This window comes from Phoxinus phoxinus, assembly GCF_949152265.1.
Source record: "Phoxinus phoxinus genome assembly, chromosome: 22".
NCBI lineage: Eukaryota > Metazoa > Chordata > Actinopteri > Cypriniformes > Leuciscidae > Phoxinus > Phoxinus phoxinus.
The window spans coordinates 26,107,122-26,127,356 of NC_136897.1; the positions used below are offsets into that span (position 1 = coordinate 26,107,122).

Below are 20,235 nucleotides of genomic sequence, written 5' to 3' on the forward strand. Positions count from 1 at the left end.
CAATTATTAAACGGTTTATAAAAATACTTTAAATTCCTTTCTCTCTCTTTCTCAAGCTGACATGGATAGCCTTGAAGGTAAAAACTTCCTGCTTCATCTACAACTTCTACTGCTTTAAACTGGACGTTTGTTAGTGGTGCTTCTTAATCACTGTTACAATCTCCTATACTTAAGGTTATGGATTTGAACAAAAATTGTAGTGCTACAAAGATGAATGCTAGCTCATATCATGCAGCTTGCTTAGAACGGTTTAGTTATTTAGCTACTTTTCCAAGCATCCTAACTTGCATTGACCCAGCTGAAAAAAACTTAGCAACTGTCAGCCACCCAGTTATATTTGTTTTGCATTAGCCAAGTGGTTAATGTTGTAGTTTGCTACAGATCTCGCTCTCTCTCTCTCGTGTGACACAAGATTCTTTCTCTGTCCTCTTGGCAGTATGCACTTTATAAGAAGATGACGCTGGCCGCCATCCTTATCCAGAGTAAATTCCGCAGCTACCACGAACAGAAGAAGTTCCAGCAGAGTCGCAGGGCAGCCGTGCTGATCCAGCAATATTACCGCAGCTACAAAGAGCTCGGCCGGCCGAACCCACGCAGCCGAGCCACTGCAGCTGCACTGGTGCAGCACAAACTCAGGTACAAAGCATTCGTACAGGGCAAACCTAGTGGTTACAAATCTATGGCCTAGTGTATAACAAATCAGAATTTTTCAAAGGAACTTGGTGTAATAAACCCACACTGTTTTTGGTGTGAGCACTTTGGCAACTCCAGTAGTCATGAACTAAATAAGGATTCAAAACTTTATTATTCGTGCATAGGAAATAACTGGCAGGAGGTTATGCATGCATTTATTGAGTGTCATTGCACCTCAAGTTACTTCTAAGGGACTGTTGCTCTAAAGTTTACTGTCTTTTTGGGTGACTTACTTTTACTAAGTACTTGCCAGCACTTCAAATGTGACACTCTGCCAAATCAACTTTCTAAAGAATGGCAGCATTCAAAACCCTCCTGTTTACTGTTTAAGAGACAATCTGTTGTTGAAACAGCGCCAGTCGGACCCCGGGAAATTATTTAATTCACTAACAGTTTGAGTCCAAGTACGCATGGAAGCATCATTATTTTTGTATGCCATTTGTTGTCACACAACCTGTTGCAGCAATTGCAGTTTGATCTTTAATTGCTGACATTTTATGGTAGAGCAGCTTATTACTTTTTCTGTATACTTGAGAGTAGGATTTGAACAAACTCCTAATCCTAAGTATTAGCGCTCATCTTGTCCTGCATCTCGCCATAGCAGAAATGTTTGTACACGCATTTTTCTTCTAGAAATTTCTGGTTTTATTTGCAAGTGTGCATAACCACTCATGCTAATCATTTTGTTTTAGAAGCAGTTTACTGACCAAGAGACAAGACCAAGCGGCCAGAAAGATCATGCGGTTTCTGCTGCGGTGCCGTCACAGGTAGGCCAAAGGCAGGAACTTCCACCAGGCACATTGTGTCCCTACGGCCCTGATGTTCTTCTATCTTGCACACAACTCACACTATGGTATACTTGCACCTTTTAGTTGACTCACTTTTTTTTTTATATCCTGCTGTTTAAAAAGGTTAGGGGCACATTTTTCTCAGTCACACCAACACGATTGCCAGGAGTCATAGGATAGCACCTTGGTGTTTTCATGGCTCTGTTAGAAAGCCCTATTGTGTTTGGTCCCATTTCCCCAACCCAACCGTACCTCAGTGTGTACTAATAGCTGTCTGGTGTTGTTTTGCTGTTTATGCAAAGCCCCTTGATGGACCATAGACTATTCAAACGGGTGAGTGCAGCCTCAGTAAATCAGTTCGTACCCCTTGATTTCTCTTCTTTTATCTCTCTGTCTCTCCCTTTTCTTTCATCTAGTTCTCCGTTTTCTATGTCTATGTTCCTTGATTTCGGACTCTACTGTTCCCTATGACTCTATCTCTCCTTTCTTTCCCTCTTTTCTTTTATCTTATTTTCTCTATTGCTTTATGCCTGCATGCATGACGGCTGACTGGAGCCCGAGTTGACTGAGCCTTATATGAGAGAGAGAGGACTATGGATCCAACTAACAAATAAATATAGATGAAGCATTAATGGCAAAACTAACAAAGCACTCTCTCTCTCTCTCTCTCTTTCTCTCTCTCTTTCTCTCTCTCTTTTCGTCTCTCAGTCTCTCCTTCAATCCCTCTATCTTCCCAAAAGTCTCCTCCTCCATCTCTCTTGTAATGAGGATGCTTATGACAACACTAAGGACTGCTGGGTAGTGCATTTGGCAATTGCATGATGCTAAAGATATGGAGGCCTTGCTTCTATCAGGGCATGCTTGAAATAACAATAATTTCTTTATGGAAGAGAAAATGTCTTGAATGCCTGGCTGCCTGTTTTATACATCTCTTTCAGCTTTTATAAGCTCGACTTGGGGGCTGAGGGTGGGACGGCGGTCAAACTGTGAGCTAAAGATGTGTTTGGGGGTTTAAAATGTCTTTAAAAATGTTGGATACTGTAGAAGTATAACATGATGACAAATATAAATATTTCATTAAGAATTTGATGTAATTTCTGTGATGTATTGTGCATGAATTGTAGAGTTATGTATTGTCACACTTTCTAGGTTATGATCCTATAATATTAGTGTTAAGATGGATGGTGTTCTTTGGATTTAAAGGCCAGGTTTTTATTCATTTATAATAATAATAATAATAATATGTGTTTGCTTTGTAATCTGATTGTAGACTCTTAAATGTAAAAAGTAGATCAAGAAAATGATTTTTCCCACAGATTTATAAAATGCCACAATTCTATTAAAAGACGTTTGTTCTATACGGCAGCCAAAAAAGATTTGGACACTTAAATCACACTTAAAAATGTGTGAATGTCATTGGATTAGATGCAAAAAATCAAACCAAGTATCTTGAAAAGTGTGCTTGTGCTATCTGTCTTTTCTTGCTTTGATTTATTGTTATCTAATGCACTGACATTCAGACATTAAGTGTGACTTAAGTGTCTAAATGCTTTTTAAGCCGCTGTATCTGTGTACTGTGTTCCGTGAGGCTTTAAAGGTCTTTGTGATTAATAGCGGGGTATATTTGTTGTTCTTTGCTGATTCCAGTGAGGATACACTAACGAAACTGGCAGGTGTATTGGCTAATGGTCTGTGATTCCTCTGAGGGCCCAGAATGCTTGTGAACTATTAAGGCTAACCCTACAATACTCTGTTTTTTTTGGTCTATTTTCAGGGCGAAAGAATTGAGAAAGGCCAAGGAACATGAGAGCGCCGCAAAGAGCCCCGTCGCAGTGTAACATCTCCGAGCGGACTGTTCTCTTCCTCTTCACTGCGTTTTTACAAGAGACGAACAATTTACGAAAAAAGCAAAAATTACACGAGAAGTGGAACGCGGAAGATCATCGGAAACGCGACGGGTGAACTCTAGCAGCGTTGTGACTGATTCTGCTCCTGCATTGTGTATTTTCTCGCTACGGATGAACTATTGGGGAAATATGACATTATCTTCATGGCATTTTTGCACTCTTCATAGATTTTTTTCTTTAGATTACAAAAAAGGAAAAAAAACGAACGAAGACCAAGGAGCAAAGGCTTTTTATTCCTACGACGCTTGTAAAATATCACGCGACACGAACAGATCATAGAAGGCAGAAAAACGTCATGCTGGAAGGCGCTTCAGATTACATTTTTATATTTTGAAAGGAAAAAAAAATACAACAATCAGTTTGGGAAAAAAAAAAAGAACAAAACCTAGAAAATGTAAACCAAAAAAAAAGGCCTCATTTCAGTGACCATATGCATGCAGAGTATTTGAAATCTCCACGAATCTTTGTTTTTGCAAATGCTGTCCGTTCATTCAAAGGGAAGCCTTCATATGAATGTAGATGGGGTCAGGGCAAAAATGCTGGGTTTGAAATATCAGTGTCTTACCTTTGTCTTTATGGGGGTTAGGGGACTTCTGACGACAACTTGGGGAATTGAAGCAAAGCCCTCTGGGTTACCTGTTTCGTGTGCACTGTTTTCGACTTTCTTATGGGTCATTTTCTTAATGTCATTTTTGCTGGCCTGACTTTGTGTGTCCTGTGTTTGTTGAATTGAATCTGGATACAGTGCATGTGTTTGAGCGAAACGCTCCTGCATGCTGACGTAAATGTTTTGTGTTTTATTTTCATTCATTCAAATTGGTGATATTGTGGCACCATCAAACTAGCCCGTATAAGCCCTTTGTTGCCTGTTTGTTTCCAAATATATTGTTATAAAGACCATTATTTTTATATAGTTCAGTTATTTATTTTATTTGCATTATTGTTTTTTTGCCTTTATTGTATTTTTATTTTTTTTATTGTGTGGGCTTAAAACCTTTTAAAAGGTTTGAAATAATCTCCGGACCTTTTTTAATGTGAATTGTTCTATCAATTGTGCCACAGCGCCAGACATATATTTGCAAAGGTTATCTTCCATTTGTGTGTGTGTGTGTGTGTGTGTGTATGTATGTATGTATGTGTGTGTGTGTGTGTTGTTATACGTTTCTTCATTGTTACTGTTTGATTTCAAAGAGCTCCCGAAAGCCGCCACAAGCTTCTCCATGGAGTTTCACTGAACATTGCCTTGACTTCTTGACTTTTTGAAGGGTCCCTATACAGAAGCTTAAAAAAATCCTTATTTTTGACTATTGAGGTGTCCCTGTACATATCGAAGATGGGTGAAGGAACATTGATAGCCAGAAACTTTTTCCGAAGAGGATTGTATTTAAGAATATATAGTATTTTATTCATAAATTGGATTATAACACATTAAGAGACAAACTAAAAAAAAATCTATTGTATAGTTTTCTTTGAACACCCAAGATGTACGGTTGTATTGTATGTAAATATTGTAAATATTTGGTTGCGAAGAAGGAGCCATGTGCATGAAACTTTAAGACATTGAACATAATGTAAAGATAAAATGTAGTGGCAATGGTCTGTAATACGATTTGAGCAACTTCACTATAAGACTTTCTTGGAGATGTTCTTTCACAGAACATTCTCTGAAGCATGACATGATTCACGATAAAACCGTAGATTTAGCGAAAGAGCTAAACAAATCCGTCAGACACAACTGGATCTTTCTTTTTCAGGGTTAGCGAGAATTAAATAGTTTTGTTTTTTACCACTGGTGACCAGAATCCAGTACTACAGGACATGAATAAGCTATTCCTTTGAGAAGCAGATTTTCACAGTATTGGGGGAACTAGTATTGAATGACCAAACTTCACTCATGCACCCAACGGTTATAGCTGTGATACAGAGGATGAAATGTCTCCACGGTTTTTGTCTTGTGTAACATGACTAGAAAGTGTTCTCACATTTTACCATCTACTTTAACTCAACATGAGCAATGGTATTGGATGGAGTTAGCAGGATTAAAAGTAGGTCATGCAATTAAAAACGATATTGATTTGAGGGTTGTGAATGGTTATTTCAAGCAGGCGATTCCCACACACGTGATCACATGCTTGTGTCGCATCCGAGATAGGAATCAAGGGCATGAAAACGGTCCTGAATGTGGCTCGAAAAACATACGTTTCTACAACTGCCATGTGTTCATATTACTCTTATTCATAGCTTTATTTTACATTTCTTCATTTCTTGGGGGGCTGCTACCAACATTCAAAAACCCCATGGTCGAGTCACGCAAAATCATATTGATTTAATTTGTGCTTTTTGTTCTTTTATGCTCATGTCAGCTATATGGAGACAAGGTTCACAAATTTCCAAGAAAGAAATTCCCCCTGAATTTCCAAAGCGATTTCAGCTGACGAGAGGCTTCATTTTAACTTACACCAGCACATTTTGCCTGTTAAAAAAAAAGAAGAAGAAGAAGGAAGGAATGTGGTGCTTATCTATAGTTGCATTTCAATTTCCCACATTTAGATCCATTGTTTTAGAAGTTAAACATTTCCCTCATGATCTCAGAGACTCTGTATCAGTATTATTATAGAAAGTGCCTAAAAATATCAGGAGAGTGTTCCTAAAGAAGTCGATATGAACCAATTGCTCTGTTTTTTTAATGGTATGCAACGCTAAAGGCTGGTTTTACTGTCCAAACAGGAGCCCAGGTCTGTTTCCTCCTCTCAAACTCCCCTTTTCACTCCTTAAATGTGGATGCAGAGTAAAGGCACCTGTCATTTTGTCCCCCACTCATTCTCTTTGGTTCACACTATGTGTCCTATAAAGCGAATTTGAGTGACCCAGTAACACACTATGCATGCTTTCATTATTCCTTTCATTTTGTGTACTTTTCTTTCTCTTTTCCATGTCTGATCTAAACTGGGCCAGGAAAGTAGGACGTGCTTGGTGAAGTTGGCGCATTGTATAATACTTTAGTCCGGAAACCATTGCTAGATTCAAGAGCACAACTCCTTGCGAAGCTGGCCGGCGAGTTGGTCCTTTACATCCACGTAAACATTCATCCAACACTAAACTTCAGGAAATTATAAGCGAGAGTCAGAATTCACCAGGAAAAGCTGTTATGGATCACCGGGTATATGTATCTCAGTTTGGGTCGTTCATCTTGGGGAAGGGAAAAATCTGCCTCCCTTTTGTAGTTTTACTCAGGGTGCTAAAACAGGGAGAGGGTGTTTAGCATGGAGACTAGATTAGGTTAGCTTAAGTCTCCAGGTTCAGCTCAGAATCAACAGGAGAAACCACTGGGAAAATGTACATTACTACAACGTTCACTTTGTTACAAACCACTGCTTTCAGAGACAGACTGTCACTCGGGGAACAGGACAGACCGTGTGTGTGTTTATAGAGTTTTTAGACCATTTTTCCAAAACTGAGCAGGTATCATCGTTCGTGCAGGTATCATCGCTCATTTAGTATTGCCATATCCCCATGGGATTGGGAATGCATGATAAGTATACCTCAGCGCCAAATACCTTCAGAATAAGGTGGGAGATCCCGTCCTCTTATGAAACAGCTCAGTACAACGTGCATCTACGTCGACCGGAATCATGCTTTCCGTATTTTTGCATCAGATAAGAGAAATATGCACTTTGTACAGCTCACCATCCGAGTTTAATTCCCTCTCCAAGCCCTGGTACGTTATGTGTGTGTGTGTGTGCTGTGTATCTTGACGGATGAGCACACGTGAAGGTTTAGCTGAACGAGGGGAAACACTATTGGTGCAGTTGGAAGTTTGTACGATGTCCTAAATCTTCTCTTTGGAACTCCAGAAATGCAGGTTAGGCTTAAACTGAACCGAAAAACCACTCGATTATAAGCTTTTCACTTACAAGTACAGAGCAATAAACACTTTGATTTTAGTGCTGAGCTCTTTAGGTTGAAAGAATATGGATAAGTAAAAAAAAAAAAAAAACGGGGAAAAAAAAAACATTGGGACATGCTTAGTTCACTTCCCTCTTATGCAATTACAGGTACACAGAGAGAGGTGTTCAGTGGTCTGTGGACATTGATTTCATATTTCCCCAGCCCCTAATGCACGTTTTCATCATTTTAAAATGAAGATAATAAAAAAAAAAGATAAAATATGAGCCCATATTCTTACAGGGCAGTGGGCTTTCAACACTCTGCATGTGAAGCTAGTATTAGACCTCTGTTTCCCCCTCAACTCTCTCTCTCTCTCTCTCTCTCTCTCTCTCTCTCTCTCTCTCTCTTCTCTCTCTCTCTCTCTCTCTCTCTCTCTCTCTCTCTCTCTCTCTCTCTCTCTCTCTCTTTCATACCTGCTTTGTGCCCTTCGTATCCTCTTCCTCCTCCAATGAGTTTTGCCTCAAGTTCTGTTTTCTCGGCCGTCTCCCTCTTTCTGTCCTTCTTGTGAGTTTTATTTATTTACTTTGATTTATTTTTTGTTTTGTAACTGTGCATGTGAGAGCATCACTGAATTGTTGGATATGTTTTAAAAAAATAAAATAAAAAAATATTCAGCTGCTGAAGCCATGCAAAACATTTTGAATTGCCCTTAAAATATGGAAAATGTTTTCTGAATGCTTTATATCATTTCTGCTGTAAAATAAAATCTTAAAAGAGAAATGTTGCTCACACTGTGCCTTTTTTCTGCAACTTTTCTGTTTTTTATGATGTAACTTATATATACTCCCTCTGCTGGAACAGCAATTGTGTGTGTGAAACTCGAAAAATTAATATCGTGCAAAAGTTCATTTATTTCAGTAATTCAAATTAAAAGGTGAAACTATATAGACTCATTAAATGCAAAGTGAGAAATTTCAAGCCTTTATTTGTTATAATTTTGATGATTATGGCTTACAGCTTGAAAACCTTTTCACAATAATCTAATTTTGAATTTGGGGTTTTCATGTAAATCATAAAAATTATCACAAATAAAGGCTTGAAATATCTCACTTTGCATGTAATGAGTCTATATAATATATTAGTTTCACCTTTTAAGTTGAATTACTGAAATAAATTAACTTTAGCACCATATTCTAATTTTTCGAGTTTCACCGGTGTTATGTGTGTATATATATATATATATATATATATATATAGTATACTAAAGTTTTTATCATACATTCATGTTACATTAAACTATAATTAAATGTAAATTTATTTATATATTTATATATAGCCTATTACAGTAAATAAAAGTAATATACTATACAGTGTACTATCTTTTATATATGACTATATACAAATATTAATATGAAAAACCCACTTTCAACTTGTCTGGAATTTTTCTGTGTGCACGCGCACATACATACATACACACACACGCACACTCACACTCGCGCGCTCACAGTAGTAACGTTAGCTGGAGTATAATCGGGGCCTTCACACATCAACTCAACAAACATGTAAGTAAAACTACACCAACATTACTCGCACGAGCTCAATGATTCCATTCATATACAGTAAACTTTTATGTAATGTCGTGTTTTACATGTTCATGTTCAGGCTCTCTGGGTGTGTTTGTAAAGTGTGTGTTGTGCTAAGGGGTGTGAATGCTGCTAAATCAACAGGTTAGCGTAGTTGGCTAACTTACTGACTTTTTACGTTTAATTTTTTTCACTCTCGGAGTTTAATTTGAGTCGCTTTTTAATTTAAATCGCCGCAAATGACGCCAACAGTGAACTTTATTGTCAATTAAAGAGTTTTAGACCGTATATATTTGTATATCCGCTACATGCTAACGGCTAACAGCTTTTTTCTGACAACAAAGTTTGTGAAAACTTGAAACATTAAACTGAGTCTAAATACACACATTTTATCATTATAATATCATATATGATTTGTCTTTGTTGTTTAAATTACATTATTGTATTGTCTTTTGACTTTTTATTGCGGATGCTTATCAAAGTTGCGGCGGAAATGTGTAGATTTAATACAAAACGATTAATACAATAAGCATAGTTAAATTAGCCTCACCAAATATGATTTCACGTAATTTCAACAGCCTGATTGCAGTTTAGTTAATATGCTTTGATTGAATGTTGTAATCGTGACGTACTATAAACAGTCTATGATCAACTTATATATAATTTACGTGTACATTAATTGTAATAAATAAAATATTTATTTAAATATATATTTTAACCTCCTGGTTGATTCAGGATTTCACCCTAGAATAATTTCCTTCCCACATAATAAAAAAAAATATTGTTTTGCTCCAAAGAACTTTATCAAACATTACATTAGTAAATGTACTATAATTAATCTTATGATCATATTAAATGCACTTGATAAGTATTGGTTTGTTATGCTTTATGATGTCGTTTATCGATTTATTAATGAACAGTTATGAAGTATTCTCCTTTTATTGCTTTATTGCACTGGTGAGGATGTGTGTGACTTAATTTGAAGTCTGTGTCAGATTAGCTCTCAAAACTTACCAGTTCTCTGGATGTTATTATTGGCATGATTATGTTTAATGCTAGGCATACTTTACAGTTTTAGACAGAACTTTAGAATAAACTTTACGTAATAGAATTGGAATAGTTTTTCGATTGGAAAATCAAGTTAGAGAACAGACAATGAAACAGCTGTTTAATTAGGCCTACTTGTAAGTTTTATAGCATCAGCACAAATTATATCTCTAGCAGGAGTGTGTATGAAACATTGATATGGATTGATGCATCAATCAAATTAATAATGATATGATGTATCTAGGGCTGCATGATATTGAAGAAAAATGCAATATGTGTCTGCGGTAACTTGTTAAATAATGCAATATTCGGTAGCCTATGTGATACAATGCTTTAAGTGTGTAAAATACATTTGAATTATATTTAAAAACTGAAAATGATATAACCAATATATGTTTCACATTCTTTCTGGGTAAAGAAAGCATCACTACAGCTTCTGAAAGTGAACAGCAGTTTTAGCACTAGCCTACATAAAGTCATTTTAACATCAATGTACACAACAACAACAACAAAAATATTTAAATACCAAAAACTCTTTGCTCAACTTGGTAAAATATAGTTATATCAACCTGAAAACTTAACATCAATAAACATCAAATAATGTGTTCTTCAGAATCATTTATTATTCCATGTTATTTAACAAAAAACTAAAGTGTATTTTTGTTCTGGATGTCCCAGTTGGATAACAGGAATTGCACTTTTCAGAAAGTTCAAGGATAACGTTCATAATATTTTTTGGTTTGAATCGAGTTGATAGAAATGTAGCCAGTTTTTGTAAAATAGGGACATAATATCAATTGCAGGGTCATGAATCTTATCAAATCGTAATTGTATCGCAGTTTTGAGTTGTCGCAAATATCATATGTGACCCTCGGAGCTTTCAGGTGATGTATAAATCTAAATTTCAAAGAATTGACCCATGTGACTGAAAGCATTTACATTTAGAAAGCGCCATGTGTTTCTTAGACTGGAGGATCTCTGCAGGGAGAACATTTCTGCCACAGTCACATGACCTGGAGGCTGACGGTGCCTTCCACGTCTGGGTGTGGAATGTGTGTGTGTTTCTTTGCTCTATATTGAGTCCTGATGTTTCGCTTTCACTCTCCTGTTGTCACTCTTTATCCTGGCTTGAGACCTTACACACTCACAGAAGAAAATGTGCAAAACTTGTACCTTTAGGTGTACAACAGCTTGTCACAGGGGACATCTTTGTGCCTTATTCACCACTAAACGTTCACAGTAGTACTTTAAGGGAACATATCACTACTCTAAGATAATGAAATGCACCTTTTAGAAGTTGACAGGTTAAAAAAGAGTTGTGACAAGCTAAAGGTGCAAGTTTGAACATTTTCCCTGACTCTGCATGACTGTGTGCTGTATAGAGATAAAGCATTTACCTTTACAAATAAACTCTAACAGTTTCACAGACACTTTGACACCAGATTAAACATCATTGAGCTCAGGGCTCAGTTAATTGTGAGTAATTATGATTAGAGATTTGGATATCTAATGCAATGATGTTCTGTGACTACTGCAAATCAAAAGTCGTGGTAATTGGTTCATGCTGAATGCGTACGTCGTTTTCAGTGGACTTTTCATTATGAACTGGTTCACAGTGTCTGGATGTTTACAGAGCGCTTAACACATCCAAATCATAATGTTCCTTCCTTTAATAAACTCGTTGAGCTTGTTCAGTGTTATTATACCTCCCATATTCGTCTTTAGAGAAAGGCTTTAGTTTCACACCGCTTTGAATTCATGAACTCACCTGTCATCCTCTTGTAAAATCCTCTGTATAGAGACAGTGTATTTAGGCCACGCCCACACTGGGGGGGGGGGGGGGGGGGGGACAACCCAACCGTCTCCTACTTTGCATTGCGAGAGGCTCCTCCTTGTCATTTCTTGCTTCTAACTAAAGACAGAAAAATGCCTAAAAGCTGCTGTGTGACGAGGTGTACAGCAAACAAGCTAAGAACCCCAGAAATAAGTTTCGACCCCAAGAAACGAGTGTTTAAGGACATAAAAGTGGATCAGGCAGTTGAGACAGAGCGTAACGTGTCTCATTACTCTGAGAACTAATGTACACAGGATAGCTTATCTTACAGAAATATAATATATAAAACTGACGTTTGGATATTTGACTCACCAAATGTTTAACTTACTGCACAACTGTATTTTTAGTGAGTGTCAGGATCCCACAATTTACCCATTTGTTCCAGCTTTATCCCCTTTTAAGTCCTTAAACGCTCGTTTTTTGGGGTCGACAGCTCATAAAAACTTATTTCTGGGTTTGTTAGCTTGTTTGCTGTACACCTTGTCACACAGCAGCTTGGAAGGATGGATAGTTAGAAGCAAGAAATGACAAGGAGGCAGCCTCTCGCAATGCAAAGTCAATGGAGACGGTTGGATTGCCCCCCCCCCCCCCCCCCCCCCCCCCCCTGGGCGTGGTCTTTAGATTATGACGCGTTACGCTCTGTCTCTATGGTGTGTTATTCTGAAAACTGCACTTTTATGTTTACGTGTGTAGTTTTAACAGTTCTCCCGGTTGAATCAAGCTCCGTTTATGTAGTCTAGTTTCAGCCTCTAGGTGGCAGTAGAAGATCACATGTTGTTTGTCACACTAGATTTCTATTAGAATAACATAACGGGACATTTATGTGCTTAACAGATGCTTTCTGACTAAAGCACACAGCTCAAATCACATTAGCAGCAGTAATTAATACGTTATGCTAAGCTTTATTCACTTAAAAAAATTGATACGGACTGCTCAAGTAGGTTTTCCAGATTTGTTTGCCTGGATTTTTCCAGCTGTCCTGACAAAGGTTTTTTGAATGTAATGTAAGAGCGTCTCCTCTCTCTCTCTCTCTGTCGGTCATAGGTCCGCCCCGGGTGCAGATGGCTCTGGTTCTGCTGGGAGTAACCGCAGGCTTCAGCAGACACAGGCACAGGTGGATGAGGTAAGAGGACACACCTGACACCGTCTCCCAGTGTTCTTCACCGACAGCTAGAAATAGTCCACTTCATTTCCGTCTCTCGGTCTTCTCAGGGATGGTTCCTTTGTGATGTGGACAGTTACACAATATCAGGACAACTAATGACAGTGGCAGAAAGCATGTACAATGACTAATGTGCTCGTTGAATATTTAATTGTACCTTGAGACTCCATCCTGTCAGACATGACTGCAATATTACAATTAAATAAAATGCGAGTTTGTACTCTTCTGTTTTTACGCGCCACCATCGAACGAATAATAATTTCGCCTGCTGGTAAATTCCCAATTTTGCTAGAAACTACGATTTTTTTTGTTCTGATTTAAATGTATACATTAACTCACTATATGGCTATGTAAGACAAAATGATTGCGAATGCGCTGAGACCAAAGAAACCTGAAGAAAATGTGAGAGCTCCTTGTGTGTTTCTTTTAATGAAATGAATAATCACCTAATGAGACCTGCGCATCTATTTAAGTTTATTCAACTTAAAAGGTGAAACTAATATATTATATAGACTCATTACATTCAAAATGAGATATTTCAAGCCTTTATTTGTTATAATTTTGATGATTATGGCTTTTATGAAAACTTTTTCACAATATTCTAATTTTGAATTTGGGGGTTTCATAAGCTGTAAGCCATAATCATCAAAATTATAACTAATAAAGGCTTGAAATATCTCATTTTGAATGTAATGAGTCTATATAATATATTAGTTTCACCTTTTAAATTGAATTACTGAAATAAAATAACTTTAGCACGATATTCTAATTTTTCGAGTTTCACCTGTATGAAATTTATAAAGTTATTTTATCATTCAACATCGGCTTCTGATGCCCCTCCCCCTCCGCTACTTAATTATATCTGCAAGAGTTGAGTGCATGAAGTGTCCAACACACTTCAGGGTTTTTTTCCCGGTTAATTAAGTGCATCATCATCAGGTATTTAAAGTGCACTTTTTTTTGTGAACACTACAAAACGTCACAAAAAAGTAGTGTTAATTTCATACCCTGACTATAATCTACGGAAGAGGATTAGGGCCAGGCAATAATAAAAAAAATAAAACCATCTCGAGATTAAAGTCATTATAATGCGAGATTAAACTCGTTAAATTTCGAGAAAAAAAGTCGAAATACAATCTCGAGAATAAACTCATTAAATATCGAGAATTAAGTCGTTGTGTTGCGAGAAAAAACTCGTTAAATTTCGAGAAAAAAACTCGAAATACAATCTTGAGAATAAACTCATTAAATTTCGAGAATAAAGTCATTGTGTTTGAGGAAGTTCATATCGGGACATATGCAGGTCTCCGTGCACTCACTGACTGTTGACCTCTCCCAACATGCATCTTCGTTCAGTCTGGGTCGAGCTCATAGGCTGCCGGCCGGTTATGTAACGCCCCGTCACTGTGGTTATGTAAGAGAAACATGGATCTGCACACGCTGGTCCTCCTCCCACACTGATCTGTCTTAAATGGGTGGAGCTCCGACATCCAGCAACAGGGTTTGTGGAGCACTAGAGCATATGTGAGGAGGCTGAGATGTGTGTGTGCCGTTGCCATCGACTGTTATGTAATTCTAGTATAGCGGGGGGGGGTTATGCTTTCCATTTCTTCTGCTGAAGATGTAAGAATTGTTCAGACTGAATATGAGCATGCAACAGGATCTAATGTTGTCTATCATGCTCTAGAGCTTTTTATTTTTGATAAATAAAGATGATAAACTCAAAACATACCTCTTACTCTATTGTGAGCGGATCAAAGTATAAGTATTTAGTCTCAAATTACTTAAATGCTGTTGATTTCAATAGGAAAGCAGATAGAAACTCATTAAGTTTATATTGAGTCTTCAAACACAGTCATACTGTTAAAGTGTGTTTCATTCCAATGAGTGTTTGACTGGAGAGAAAAACAATAGTAGAAAAATGCCCCTCCAGACAAGATGAGTCATCCTCATTTTCCAGTAGCAGTTCATGCGGAAGTTAATATATAAATACTAATACCAGTTTAGACTGGTTTCCCAAATGTTGGATAATCCTGAGAAAATGTTCATCTAGCCTTGATGGACAAATCTTGCCTTGAAGAAGATACGTGTATTTAGTTTTCAGTCCTGATATTTCTTTTCCTAATCAGCAACAACTTTTTGTCATATCACATTGAGCTCCGCCCACAGTAAAATGAGTCTGAAATCCTGCTCTATATGTATTAAGCATCAGATATGTTGGTTTTGTATCCTGCACTGCAGCATTTTTGCTTTCAGTGTGGACCGACAAACTTCCCGTTCTGTGTCCGGTTAAGACACTGTTTCTTTCAGTGCGGTTAGTGTGAAACGCTGATCATTGAAGTACATGCTCCTGGTGCTTGCCTGGTTTTAAAGGGGTGGTAAAATGCCATTTTCACAAGACGTAAAATAAGTCTCTGATGTCTCCAGAGTGTGTGTGTGTGTGTGTGTGTGAAGTTTTAGCACAAAATACCCCACAGATATTTTTATATAGCATGTTAAAGTTGTCACTTTTTAAAGGGTTTGCAAAAACACACCGTTTTGTGCCTGTCCCTTTAAATGCAGATGAGCTGCTGCAGAGGGCGGAGCTTCAAGAGCTTGTGCTTGTGTGTGTGTGTGTGTGTGTGTGTGTGTGTTAGCAGCTGCAATTACCTCGCACACACTAAAATGACAGAAACTGTTCTGCCTTTAATGTTAAAACGGAGTCAGACAAAGATGGAGAGACTCAAGAACAACAACAACATGTAGAAGCAACAGGACGTCTCTGAATGGTTAGTTGATGAATTTATGTTGCTGATGTGGAGTTAACTATCTTCAATTAGCATATTCTGTCATGATAATCTATAAATCGCTCGTATAGGAACTGTTGTGAGATGCACACAGAGTGACTTTCTATTGCATGTGAAAAGATGGATGCTAAAGTTTGAGCTGACTCACAAATGTGCTCGACTACAGCAACTCTTCCTCTTCTCAACATGGACTGTGTGTTCAGGGGGCGGGGTTTATGTAAACTTTAGGTTTGGTGATGTCACTAACCCGGGAGGAATGTCGTGTAGTTCCAACCAGCCGTTTGTTGTAGTCCTGTTCTTTAAAAGCAAATATCTTCCTTTGCTTTGAACTTTGAGCGTTGTAACTTTGCAGATGTTGTTTATGCTCAAACAGCAACACTACACACTAACTACAGTTAGAAAAGTCAAATCATACTCGACCACCGCTTTAAGTCGTCTCCAAACATCCTGCCAAAAGTCTCGCATCATTAAACCGATTAATAAACCTCCTCTGGTGTTCGGGCAGCTGTGTGTTTACACACACGGCAAGATTCCTTGACCTTCTCTCCAGCCCTTAGCATCACTTGTGCAGAGTTCCTGCTCCTCTAACACAGTCTCCCTCCTCCAGGTGGTGGACATCATGAGGGTGAACGTCGATAAGGTCCTGGAACGAGACCAGAAGCTCTCTGACCTGGACGATCGTGCCGATGCCCTGCAGGCCGGTGCTTCCCAGTTCGAGACCAGCGCCGCCAAACTCAAGAGGAAGTTCTGGTGGAAGAACTGCAAGGTAAAACAAGGAGACACAAGAGTTCAGCGCTCGGATCATACACCCGTTTAGTTTAAATGCGTTTTATAATAGATATTAAGACTTTAGAGATGATTGGAAGTTTTGTTCTTCATGCAGCTGTAATGGATCAATAATAATTTATAATATAATAAATACATGTATAAATATGAATTAATAAATCTAATAAATATATTAAAAATAAATATATTTAAAGGTATAGTTCACTTTGAAATTAATTTTTGATATGTTTTAGCTTACCTCAAGGGCATCCAATATGTAGGTGTCTTTGTTTCCACAGTATTTTCAATTTTGATATTTTTAGGTCAAACCGTTCTTGTTCTTGTTGTCGTTCTTATCAAAAATTAATTTCAAAGTGAACTATCCCTTTAAATATAATAAATAATTATTCCAAATAATATAGTCAGAGAATAACTTTTCCTGTTTTACATAAGCTCAAAATACTCAAAAACAAATTTGCAGCCGATGGTTTTGTTTCGCATCTTGTTATTGTAAAAATACAGTGAGATTTGTTTTTGTTATTCCAAAACGTCATTACTGTTAGTTAAAAAATATAGGAAATATAAAGATATACAGTGCTATGCATAAGTGAACACAGCCGTGCTAAAGTTGCCTAAAAAGAGGAATGAAATTAATCTTTATGCCTTAATTTAAAAAATTAGTAAAAATCCAACCTTTAAGGACCTTTTTATTCCTCTTTTTAGTCAACTTTAGCATGAGTGTCTAAATGTATGCATAGCACAAGTTTTAACACATTTTTATATATATATATCACAAATATTAAAGAGTTGAAATTAAACCAAAGCAGGTAGCAAATACTATATGAAATAACAAATGGATAAGTGAGCTGAAAGCACCAAATGACAATGTATATTTGTTTGTTGATTTTGCAGATGTGGGCCATTTTGATAGCCGTGGTTTTGATCATCATTGTCGTCATTATTAGTGAGTATCACAGTATTTACAGGCTCTTTCACTCCAGGTGCAGCAATTGTACAAAATGATAGACGGATCATGAGTCATCGTCCCTGTGATTTAAGTGTTCTTTAAGCAATTTATGTGTTCATTAAATGTGTCATAAACAAAGTATACTACATCCGTATTAACCTAATTTAATCCCTGCTCTTTCCCCCCCTCTTTTAGTCTGGACGCAGTCATAATGATGCAATGCAGAGATGAATACTGGTTATGATTGGAAGAAAAGATAAGGATGTGAAGGAGTATTAACTTCAGAAAGAAAAGAGAGTGAATGAATGAGTGCTCTTCCAATGAGTTCTAACCTGCTGATTTTCAAAAGCATATATTGTAAACTATCCTCAATGGGTTTTTTCTTCTTTTTTTTCTTTTTTTTTAGGTTTTGTTTTTAATTGAATAGGATTTGAATAAGTTCCAAAATGCCTAATGATTTCCAAATACATCTAACACACTCCTCCAGATTAAGGACTGATTCTAGGTAGTGTACAAGTTACAAAATAATCCAAAACCACAAAAAGTCCTACTTGTGTATGTTAATATGAGAAACATTTCACTATCATTTGGAGGCCAAAACATGTTGACCAATACCCAGGCCAAACTTGTGCCAACATCTCATGTCATTGATGAATCCCTCATGGACTTTTGTAGTGAACGGCCGTAACCAGACTCTAGGTTTGGCCGTGTCCGAGTTTTTCAGTGCCAACAAGACACACGAGCCTTTCCTGAACAACCACAGACGTGCCATCAGTGCCTGTAGACAAACTCCACTGCCATCCTGTAACAACCGAGTAAACAACTTCACTCTGATTTCACTCAGAATATCTGCACACACAAAAAATGCTTTATATAAGTTTGAGATGTTATTGAAAGATTAAAGTGGTAATTCACTAATAATTTAACTGCATCATTTGTATTATCTTGTGTAGAAATAGTTTGCTTGGAAATATCTTTGCTTAATCAGATTTCAGTAGTTTTGATTTTTGGTGTTTTCTTCACCTCACGGTGCCAAAACATTGTATGTTTGTTTATCTGAGCTTCTTTTTTTTTATGTATTTCTTTGTTTGTCTCACATGTGTATAAATTGTAAACAAGTGCAATTCTATGCTGTGGCCTTACGAACTTAAGTGTATTGAATTGCCCATATTGTCTCAATAAAACGGATTTAACCTCCTTTAGTTCTCACCGGAAGCCTTAATTCAGTAAGTCAGCGTGAAGCTTGCTTGTTATTGCTGTTACTCAATAGTTGCATGGATCAGATTGCTTTAGATGGATGCTACAAATCACTTTTTATTTCAAATACTCTATTCAAACGTTGTGTTCATCAAGAAAAGAGATGTTCTCGTCCCCCCGCTGTTGTGCACTTCTGCATTTGTGCTGGTTAAATCCAGTTTGCAGTCTTCATTCAAGATGAAGGTGCACATAATGTACCTGTGGAATAGCATTCATCTCTCAAGACAACAATAGTGTGAGGGGTTTCTACAGAAGGCTGTAGCCACTTTTGAAACCAAATTTGAAGTTTATATAAAAGTGTACTCATCTTAATAAAGACTCAACCTAAACATAATTTCCTTACTGCCCCTTTCAACAGGCAACAATTCAGATCCTAAAAGCAGATTATAAGTTACCTCCTTACTTTATTTAGCCGTTTTAAATGACTATTTTAACAATAAGTACAAGGCCCAAAAATCATAATATCATTGCGATTTCTGTCAGCACAAATGCGAGTGACTGAACGCGCTAAAATAATGCCCTCTTGGTGCATTGAGAATGAACGGCACGCGTCCTAATATAGATATTTATTTATAGAAATATTGATACATTTTTATTATTAATATAACGCGTATAAACGTATAAGAAAAGTAGATTAGGCACTATGCTGTAAGTTAACGAATGGCCTCACACCCCGATGCAGTGTCGGCAGTTTACGATCATTAAATTTTTTTAAATAAAATTATGAGGCCCAAAAATCATAATCGCGCCTGTACGACAAAATACAACATTTAACCCCATAATAACAGTTCGTTATTATAAGTTAAAGGGGGGGTAAAATACTTAGTTTCAGTCAATCTCATGTTAATCTTGAGTACCTATAGAGTAATAGTGCGTCCTTCATATCTCCAAAAAGTCTTTAGTTTCATCATATTTATAAAATAAAAATACAGCTTTCCGATTCTATCCGGAAAAAGCCGAGGTCCTTGATTCTGGGCGTGGGCGGAGCTAAAGAGTCAAGCGGGAGCGCGTGATACCGTTGTACTTACATGAATGGGGTGTTTTATCACTGGGACCGCGCCAGGTTTTAATTGCAACCGGTTTTCAAATCCAGCGACGGCCTTGTTAATAAAACATTCGTCACTGAAATGACCAGAACACAAAACCGCACTTGCCACACTCCTTTGCTGTCCCGGAAATACAAACTGCATCCACTGTTCCAGTAACACTGGGTTCTTTGGGAAGCTGAACAAGGTAAACTTTCCCTCACATCCCAAAACACACTTTTTTGGAGACATTCTTGACATCAACCATTCCTATTTAGCGCTGCTGATGATGATTGTCGATGCATAGATATTATATAGAGATATATGATGTCTATGCGTCGATGAGCGCGGTCTTTCTCTCCTCTGGTCGACGTGTGCGTGAACGCGCTTTTCCGAGAGCAATGCTCATATAAGGAGTTCCACTCTGGTCTACGTCATTAGATCTACGATAGAAAAAAACCAGCCGAAACATCTTGCAACCGGAAGTATGATTTTCAGCACAGAAATTCTCTGTTATTCGTTCAAAATAACTT

The 20,235-nt window shown here is 37.4% G+C and overlaps 2 protein-coding genes across 5 annotated transcripts in view; both read left to right on the plus strand.

The window, feature by feature from the left end:
- The window catches only part of camta1b (calmodulin binding transcription activator 1b), a 266,259-nt gene extending 258,891 nt beyond the window's left edge, over window positions 1-7,368 (plus strand). Inside the window, exons 20-24 of one of the 3 annotated variants that reach the window (XM_079597128.1) lie at window positions 57-77; window positions 437-636; window positions 1,386-1,460; window positions 1,784-1,814; window positions 3,256-7,368. In XM_079597128.1, coding sequence (XP_079453254.1) covers window positions 57-77; window positions 437-636; window positions 1,386-1,460; window positions 1,784-1,814; window positions 3,256-3,288 — 360 coding nt within the window. In that variant the 3' untranslated portion in view covers window positions 3,289-7,368. The remainder of the gene's footprint in view (window positions 1-56; window positions 78-436; window positions 637-1,385; window positions 1,461-1,783; window positions 1,815-3,255) is intronic. The other 2 variants (XM_079597129.1, XM_079597130.1) reach the window with 2 other exon arrangements.
- Window positions 7,369-8,708: 1,340 nt separating this feature from the next.
- vamp3 (vesicle-associated membrane protein 3 (cellubrevin)) lies at window positions 8,709-18,618 on the plus strand. 2 transcript variants are annotated; one of them, XM_079597319.1, is made up of 6 exons: window positions 8,731-8,838; window positions 12,785-12,863; window positions 16,296-16,454; window positions 17,366-17,417; window positions 17,616-17,645; window positions 17,825-17,948. In XM_079597319.1, coding segments are annotated over exons 1-5 (309 nt in total). In that variant the 5' UTR covers window positions 8,731-8,836; the 3' UTR covers window positions 17,633-17,645; window positions 17,825-17,948. The 2 variants fall into 2 exon arrangements, with proteins under 2 accessions (XP_079453444.1, XP_079453445.1); XM_079597318.1 differs by having other exon boundaries at window positions 8,709-8,838; window positions 17,616-18,618.
- Window positions 18,619-20,235: the final 1,617 nt, after the last annotated feature.